The sequence below is a fragment of the Lonchura striata genome, chromosome 9, assembly GCF_046129695.1.
Source record: "Lonchura striata isolate bLonStr1 chromosome 9, bLonStr1.mat, whole genome shotgun sequence".
NCBI classification, from domain to species: Eukaryota; Metazoa; Chordata; class Aves; order Passeriformes; family Estrildidae; genus Lonchura; species Lonchura striata.
Window position 1 is genome coordinate 695,984 of NC_134611.1, and position 8,889 is coordinate 704,872.

General features: G+C 52.1%; 1 protein-coding gene across 1 annotated transcript; it reads right to left on the reverse strand.

Moving 5' to 3' along the window:
- Positions 1-320: 320 nt before the first annotated feature.
- Positions 321-8,450, reverse strand: LOC110478982 (dimethylaniline monooxygenase [N-oxide-forming] 4-like). Its single transcript, XM_031505498.2, has 9 exons — positions 8,393-8,450; positions 7,075-7,244; positions 5,228-5,416; positions 4,733-4,895; positions 4,248-4,393; positions 3,197-3,396; positions 2,662-3,014; positions 2,386-2,455; positions 321-1,060 (listed from the first exon to the last, which is right to left on the reverse strand). Exons 2-9 carry the CDS (start codon positions 7,204-7,206, stop codon positions 673-675), a joined length of 1,641 nt encoding a protein of 546 aa, XP_031361358.2. The 5' UTR covers positions 7,207-7,244; positions 8,393-8,450; the 3' UTR covers positions 321-672.
- Positions 8,451-8,889: the final 439 nt, after the last annotated feature.

Sequence of the window (8,889 nt, forward strand, 5' to 3'; positions counted from 1 at the left end):
CTTCCCTGTTCTCATCCCTGTCCTATCCCGGTCCCATCCCTGGCCCCATCCCAGGAATTCATGGTTCCCTATAATCCTAAGGCTGCTCAGGCAATATCAGGGATGCCTGCTTACTTGGATTTGTCGCTGTATGTATAATTTATTATTAGATACCATGACATTAACATATATAACATCTCTGCTATACCTTATTTGTTGATATTTCTGTCTATACAATGGATAGATTATATATACAAGGGCAAGACTCTCCCCTCTGCCACAGCTCGGGATCCACCTCACACACCCTGATAATAAACCATTAATAAAACCATCAACAAAGACCAGATCTGTGAGGTTTATTTGTGGCTCCCTCCTTCACGTCCTGAAAGTTATAAGACAAAGAAGTGGCTCTCGACAGTTCATGTTTCATGAAATCTCAAGGGGGTGTGGGCCTTGCCCAGATTTCAGGGAGCAGTGGGGAGGAAGGCTGGCCTCATGCTCAGCAGTTCATCCCAGAATGGTTCAGGGTGAACACTCCCTGTCACTTTTGGTGAAACATCAGCAGGAGGTGGCTGGACACACTCAGCCCCAGGGTCCAGGCTGCTGCTGGTGCCAGCTCCAGCCCTCTGGCAGCACCTGGCACAGCTTTGCACCATCCCCACGTCACCTGGCATCATGTCTCTCCAGGTCCTTCTACAGCTGGGGACCTGCCTGGGGGCTCCAGCCTGGCTGGGGGGATTTAGAGAAGAGCCGAGCTGCTGTGAGAGCTGCTGGCAGAGCCAGGAGGCACATCCAGCACCAGCCCCAGGAGCTGCTGGAGCTCTCATCCAGCAGCCGCGTTCCCAAGGGCTTCAGCGAGCGCTGCCACTGGGTCAGGATGGCAGCTCTGGCCCCGCTCCACCTGCCCCGTCCCACCAGCCGGTACTGGTAGGGGGAGCAGGGCCCAAAAAAGATGGCCAGGGCCAGCTGGGGGTCTGTCAGCAGCAGCCTCCACACGCTGGGCTTGACGCCAGCACACGCAGCGATTTTGTCCACGTAGCTGATAAAACTCATCTTCAGGTTCTCCCTCTCAGGCGGATTCCTTCGATGGGACATGAGAAATAAAAGTCAGATGGCATCATCCTGGCTCAGTTCCCAGCTCCGTGGAAAGCAAAGGCCTCGGGCTCAGACACCAGGTGAGCCCCAGTCTCTGGGGCAGAGCTCTCTTAGCCCCAGACAAAGCCAAAGACGCTGAGAGAGCCTCTGTGGGGTTAGTGCCAGCAGCTCCCGGGGGCAAGGGATAAGCAGGAGCTTGTTTTGTCTCTGCAGCATAGTTGTGGCTTCAAAATCAGCTCTAACTTAACAGCAGCATCGTTGTAATGCCACAATGCTGCTACGTCCTTCCCTGAGGTTCAGGGCTGTGGATTTGGCTGATTTTGGAAAGTAGAGATGTAGACTTTCAGAGATAAGGATGCCAAGAGGACTGGGGAAACCTGGGAAATGCAGAAAGCTTCCCATGCTAAGAGGGACCTCCAGGATTTCTCTGCTTGAAACCTTATCTCGCTCACAGAAGGGAGATATCTGCTTCAGAAAAAATTGAGACAGCCTCAAGTTTGTTTCCCTTGCACCTCAGGCTTCCATATTTGTGTGTAACAGAAATTTCCCTATTTCTGTGTAACAGCACCGTGGTGCAGTCATTGGGGCTCCTGGTCATAATCCCTGTGGCTCTGTTTTGTCCCAGCTTTTCCCCAGTGTCCCCCAGAGCCAGCCCTGCCCTGCTGGCAGACCCAACCCTGGGGTCCTCTCCTTGCTTCATCATCATCCATCCCACATCCTCGTGGACACATCTCCACCTGCTGCAAAATCCCAGTGCCAACGAGGCTGTCAGCTCCCACACACACTGGTGGGACACTCACCTGGACCTGCCAAAAAGTGACACAAAAAGTGACACCCACACCGCCCATCCATGGTGGGGCTCCGGATGGAACCCAGCTCTCCCCTCTGCCCGGATTTGGGAGGGAGAAGCCACGAGATGGCACCCTCAGTCTGGAGGAAACCAAACCTTCATCTTGACTGGGAACAAGGACATGGCTTGGAGGCCTGGCACAGGGGGATCTCCAGAGAACAGCAGAGAAAGGGATGAAGAAAAGGAGATGGAAAGAGAGGGAAGGGGAGCTGCAGGTCCTGGTCTTGTCATAAATTGCTCCAGAGAAGCTTATGGTGTCTTGTTCCATAAAGGAAGCATTTTCCCAGCTGAAAATGGGAAAATGTTTTCCCAATTTTCCCACTGCGGGTGGTGAGGTAATAAATGCAGAGTTGGGTGTCCTGAGCAGGTTCCTCCCATGTCTGCCATCGAGTCCCCCCCTTCCCCGAGCTTATCCTGGCACACAGAACCTGTCTCATCCCAAGTGCAGGTGCATCACACACCTTTTGACTGGTGGCTTCCTCTTCAAAACCTCAGCCATCATCCTGTGGGGGGGAGGCAGCTTGTTCCAGCCTGAGAACAGAGAAACCAGCGAGCTCCAGCAGCACCTTAAGAGAAAATGGTCAGCCCCTTCCCGAGGTCCCAGCACCTTTCCTGAGGTGTGGGATGCAGCTGGTGGGCAGAGGCTACCCATGGAGCTGAAAAATGCCCTAAGCTCTGTGGGCAGCAGCTCAGGCTGCCCCAAGCCTCCCAGCCAGAGGATCTCCCCCATCCCCTACCTGCAAAGACCCCTGTCACCCAGCGAGCCTGCATTTCTGATCCCACCATAATGGAGCCTGTCAGCTGGATCAAGCCAATGATGGCCAGCGTGGGCTTCTCCAGCTGGGGAGGGAAGATGCAGTTGTAGAGGGAACGGTTGTCCTTGATGGTGCTGCGAACAGGCTCCTCAAGGAAGGGGAAGGCAAAGTTGTAGCCCGTGGCAAAGAGCACCACGTCAATGTTTTCTTCAGTTGTCCCATCTTCGAAAACAGCAGAGCTTTCAGTGAACTCCTTCACGTTTGGCTTCAACACCACAGTCCCAGAGAGGAGGCAGAATGGCAGCTCTTCATTGATAATCACCTTAAATTTGGAGCTTGCAGCGGGGAAAAGAGGGCAGCAGTGTTAGCGTCTGGGAGGGACTTAAAATGACTTTTTTATGGTCAAAATTACCCTCCAATGGTTTGCTATTCCACAAATATCTCCCAAGACTGAAAATTAAGCATTTCATATTATAAAGACACCCTGAGCACCCAACAAATCAATCAGAAAAAACACCTTTTGCTGGAAGCCAAGCCATAGTTTGTGTGGTTGAACCATGAATTGAACTTCCGAAACTTGATCCTCCTTGTGAGGGCTGATGGGAGAAGCCACTCCAGGAGGGAGTTGAGACGGGTGGTGCCGACCATGTCCAAGGGGAAGCCATGGTCTGAGACCCGGCTGACGACCCACGTGTGGCTCCTGGTGCTGAGGAACACCTGGGGGGAAAAGCAGGTCTCAGCCTCCTGCCCAGGCATTTCATTGGTTTTGCCCTGAGTGTCAAATCCCATCTCCTGCACTTGAGCCAACACAGTTAATCCAAGAGAAGGAGAGGACATCCAGATGAACCAAACAGCTTGGGTGGCTTTGATGCAGTTCCCACAGCTGCTCAGTTGCCAGTCCTCAGGTAGCCCAAACTCTCCAGGAGTTGCAAAGCTTCTTCAAGTGCCCTCAGTGAGAAGTGGAATTTATTGAGGAACCTGGGGGCAAAGGTCCCTGTGGTACCTTGAGCTGATGCCTCAGGTTTTAGCTTTTCTATTTTTCAGATTCTGGGCTGCTTTAGTGTGTGGGTCTGGGCTTCATATTAGGGGATGGTGAGCTCTCTGCACAGAGCAGGGAGACAAAATAATTCCTTCTCTAGCTGGGGACCAAGGACAAATGATCCAGATCTCAGGCCCAAGAGCACGAACAACGTGGGCTGAAGAGAGAAAAACAAGCAGGATGGGACTTCACGGGCTAAAGCTGGAATCAGACAATTAACTCCAATGTGCAAATGGACCAGAACTTATAAAAGTGAGAGACCCCATGACCGATTGTGAACTTTGTGGCCATTTTGGTTCATCTTGGGTGCAGCCCTGGCTGGGCTCTTGTGCTGCCCAAGGTGGATCCACGGAGACCTCCTAATAAATCCCTACTTTATTCTTTGACTCTGTCCAGCCTCTGTTCTAGGTCAGCCTTCAGAATGCATCAGAGCCACTGGCTCTCAGAGATCCTGTCTGGACCACCATGGAGCTGTCCCCGGAGCTGTACCTTGGCAGCCAGAGATCCTGGTACCACCTTGGAGCTGTACCTTGGCAGCCACATGGCTCAGCTCCACGGAGAGGTCACCGCCGGTGTTGCCGATGCCAACCACCAGGACGCGTTTTCCTCGGAAATCCTGCACATCTCTGTACTCCCGGCTGTGCAGGCACCGGCCTTTGAAGTGACTTTCAATGCCTAGGCAGAGAGCAGGGAGCATCTCCTACTGCCAGATACATTTACTCGCCTCAGCCACGTACCCAGATCCTCTGCAGCCTCCAACTCTCCCTGCTCCCTCTCCCCTGGCAGCTGAGAAGCCCATGGAAGTCCCCTGTACCTCCTCAGCTCAGGAAAAGCCTGGATTCACCTTTACAAGATGTTTTTCCCATTCCCTGCAGTGCTCCTCATCATTTCTATGGGGTCAGGGTCCTGCCTGCTCCAGCATGGGGGCTTCATGGAGCAGGCAGGTTCGCAGAGCAAAATCCAACCAGGGGACCCATGGGTGCTGGGGGAAGCCACTGCTGGGACAGGGCTTACCTGGGAAAGAAGCCAATGGCAAGTAGGGCTCCTGGTAGTGGCCGGTGCAAACCATGACAGCGTCGAAGACGTGGGACTCACGGACACCATGGGTCTCGGTGACCACCTCCCACTGGCCTGAGGTGCCGAAATCTGGGCGCTTCCTCACGCTGAGAACTGTTGTCTTGCACAGAAGCCCAACAGAACAGCGGTCAGGGATCACGCCGTGTTTTGGAGACGTGCCTGTGAAAGGCTGGGGCTGTTGGGAGCAGGCTGGGTCCCTGGGGAGGCACGTGTCACTTCTGAAGGTGTTAAACCCCACCCTGCACCTTTCCCCTGGTGATGGCACTGGGGGGCAAGCCTGTGTTAAACCAGCCTTATTTAAAATGTGGGGCTTAAAGGCAGGATGCAAAAGGCACATGGTCCCTGCGGGCTGGCACCTGCCTTGTCCCGTCCCACCTCCAATCTGCAGCTACCCATGGCTCTTCTCCCCGTGGCTTTGGGCTCCCTGCTCACCTGGAAGCGTATGTGCCGCAGGAGGTTGAAGTGCCGGGCGTACATCCTGAAGTATTCCAGGACCAGGCTGTGGGGCAGGTAGTTGGGAAAATCCTCGGGGAAGGGGAAGTCACTGAAGCAAGACATCTCCTTAGAGGTGTTGGTGATGACTGAGCGGTACACAGTGACCCTCCTGCTGTCTGTGGAGTCCTGTGTGAAGCCAGTGGCGATGTTTCCAGGTGTTCAGGGGAAGACTTTCTCCCCATCAAGTATATGAGCATTTTTCTTCCTCATGTTTTGGTACAAGGAATAAGCCAGGACTAGGACCTGGAGACAATCATTACTTCTCCCTCTGTTGGATTAAGCCCTTTTCTGACCCAGAGATGGGGCAGCCAAGAGGTGTTTTAAAAACTTTTATTCCTTTTTCAGTCTCATGTGAAGGGTGAGACAATACAGATGATATAATTTTCACTATTACAATCAGAAACCAATTATTTCTTAATTACAATACATTATAAGCATTTCTTGGCCTATCAGTTTTAGCTACACCATGCTGTAGATGTCTTAAAGCCAATCATCTAGCATTACCCCTCATAAATCCTACTAAAATGCATCTTTCATAGTTCTACTCCTCCAAAGTATTTATTTTTATTTGCAAGGCCATCTTTTGAAATTTGTTTCTAGCTCCATTTCTCTCTCAACAATGTCTGTCCTGTTCCATGGCATTTCTAAGTCAGCTTCTCTTATCTCAAAGTTTGCCTACAGATGCACACTATGTGAGCCTTCTGCCAGTTTCAAGAATTCTCTACAAATCCATTTCCCACATTTCCCCCTCTCTCCTGAACGGGAAAAAAAACTTTTTTGATGGCTTTGTTTATCGTTTGCCGTGCACAGTGAAGTCCGCAAGGCACAATCATTGACATTGTCACTACAACCATCAATGCAGATAAACCTATTTTGCAAAGCTCCTTTAGCTAACGTGCAAAACTTCATCCATTTCCCACACCCTCCATTTCCTTCTCCATCTGTGGGAACTCAAAATGTCTCTCAGACATTTTTGGAGGTTCCAGGCCGTGGTCAGACGCAGTCTGGACCCCAGCAGGCAGCTGGATTTAGCTGTGATTTCGAGTTTGAACCATGGAATGAATTGCCAACTTTGAAGGTGGAACAAGCAGTCACAAAGTGCTAGATAGTATAGTAAATGTAGTCACAAAGTAGAGGGAAATATTTTTTGGTAGTGTACAGGGGGGTTTTAGTGCATGTACAGGGGGGTTTTTACTTTGTACATGGGGATCAGAAGTTCTAAGATGGAGGAAAGTGGGCTGAACCCATCCTTCTTCCTTCTTCTTCCTTACCTCCATGTTCTTGGTGATGTTGGCACTCACAGATTGGTTTAGAGTAGAAAAACACTTGGTAACGTAGGTAATAGGTATTGGGGAATAATTGTAAACATGTTATACGTAATATATCTTATAAAAGATAGCAGCAGCCCTGGGCGGGGAGAGAGGAGAAGAAGACACCGGACAGTCAGGGTGTCAGGAGTGTGTGCCTCTCTGCCTGGGCCGCTGACCAAAGGGCCGCAGCCCGAGAACTTAATCTGTTAGATAACTAGCAATAAAACATCTTGAGACCGAACAAGAAGAGACTGTGGAGTTTTCCTTTGGGAACACAGGTTGGAGGAGAAGCTTTACCACCACACGAGAACCCCAGCCAAACCCGGGGTTCTCACATCCATCCTCCAGTCAGGAGGAGCCCCATGAGTGGGACAGGGACAGTCCCTGAGGGCGTGGCCACCCTTTCCTCTTTCCTGCTGTCCAAGAGCATCCAAGGAAGGGGACAAACCCGAGGACAAACCCGAGGGCACTGACCGTGTAGCGCCAGATGCCGCCGATGTCTTCGCTGCTCTCGAAGCAGGTGGGCTCCAGCCCCTCATCCAGGCAGCACTTGACAGAGGCCAAGCCCCCAGCCCCGGCCCCGATCACGGCCACGCGCCGGACCATGCTGGCCTGCAGCAGGTGACAGGCTGCTGTGAGAGCAGCTGGAAACACAACAGGCATCAGCAGAAACGCCAGTCCCTCCTTCCCATCCCCAGCAAAACCCCCCTGGTCTGCTCTGGCTGCAGGTGTCCAGGAAGGAAAACTGTCCTGGGAGAAAGCCGTGGCCAGCTGCTGGTGCAAGTGCTGTGCACAGATCCTGCTCATTGCCCTTCCTGCTGTGCTAAACCCACGTTGGGGCTCCAGGAATCTCCCTTCTCCACGGGAAAAGGAGGCACTTTTAAACCTCGCTGTTCTGCCGCTTCAATTTATTCTCTTTTCCAGCCCAAACCAGGGCATGCAAAGAAACTGCAGCTATCTTCTTCTGCCTGCACAAAGCGACCATCCTGAAACGTTTGGGAAAAGCAACTCCAGCTAAGCTGGCTCGTTTTCATGCTTTCCTTTTTAACTTCCCATTAAAGAGCAATCTCTTGAAAACAAAAAGGGTTTAAAAAGAAGGAAAAAAAGCAAAGCAATGCCTGACTGAGCAGGAGCACGGCGCAGCCATTCAGAAGTTAGCCAGCTCTGTGAAAGCAAGGCTGGGATTACAGGATATACAAAAGGTAAGAAACCCGGGAAACGCTGGATATAAATGGGAGGAACTCAAAGCTGGGGTGTGTAAACTGAGCTGCACCAAGCTTGACTGGAAAGCAAAGAAACTAGGAAAAAATGAACCCACAGGAACTTTGATTAGATAAGAAATACTGCTACTGCAGGGTCTGCAAAAAGAGTAATTTATAACTTTTTCTATGAGTTTTGTGTCAAAAAGTAAATTAACATAAATAAAAACTGAAAGAAATTGAAGAAAGCTAGGGAAAAACGAGGGAGGTGTAAAACAGCCCCTTTGGCATCTACAAGCCTGACCTGAGCCACTCCTTGATCTGCAGGAACAGGGCAGGACATGCCCACAGCCACCTGCCTCGTTCCTGGAGCCTTCTTTGGCTTCAGGAAAGGGCAGGCAAGCTCAGGGTGCTCCAGTCACCCCACTTTTCCAATGCTGCCTGCAGATGGTTTTACTCCAGAGGGTCCCTGCAACACCCCTCTCCCCCCACCAGCGGCAAGGCAAAGCCAGCAGTGAATGCCAAAACCCTGGAGAGCTGTCTGCCCACTTTTAAACCCTGCCAACCCCCCCCAGGAGAAGCGAGGAGCAAACCTTGCAGGACAGCACTGCGCCTCCGCTGCTCTGCCCTCGGCCGAATTTCCCTGGAGTTTCTCTGGCCGTGGATTGAAGGGAAGGCTGAAGTCCAGGCAGCTCGCCTCAGCTCTTGCACCACTGACCTTTACACCTGCATTCCCCCGCCCTGTGGGCTTAAATGCACTGGAAGAAAGTTCTCAACCTCCCCGTGGCAGTGCCAGGTGAAAATTCAGAGATAATCCCAAAGGGAGCACGCTTGCGAGGACTCCCACGCTGTAACTTGTCATTGCTCCAGCCCAGGCAGCAGCGTGGGGCTGTCCTGATCTGTCCCCTTTTGTGGTGCCAGTGCTGGGCTCGTGTTCCCTTGGCATCGCCAGCAGATCAGCAGAACCCGCTCCCTCGGCAGCAGACAGTGTGGATGTGGGACGTGGAGCACTGTGCAGCCTCATTTCGGGGGGTCAGGGAAAGCCCTGCGAGCCCCAGCCCTGTGAGCTGCCCACGGCCTTTGGTGGCAC

Bases quoted from the DNA above. Each gene is read 5' to 3' on its own strand.
- LOC110478982 (XM_031505498.2), bottom strand. From the start codon at position 7,206: ATGGTCCGGCGCGTGGCCGTGATCGGGGCCGGGGCTGGGGGCTTGGCC. The intron at 5,417-7,074 runs GTCAGTGCCCTC...GGCTTCACACAG, and splicing joins GCGGCATCTGGCGCTACACG to GACTCCACAGACAGCAGGAG. The intron at 4,394-4,732 runs GTAAGCCCTGTC...CTCTCTGCCTAG, and splicing joins GCCATTGGCTTCTTTCCCAG to GCATTGAAAGTCACTTCAAA.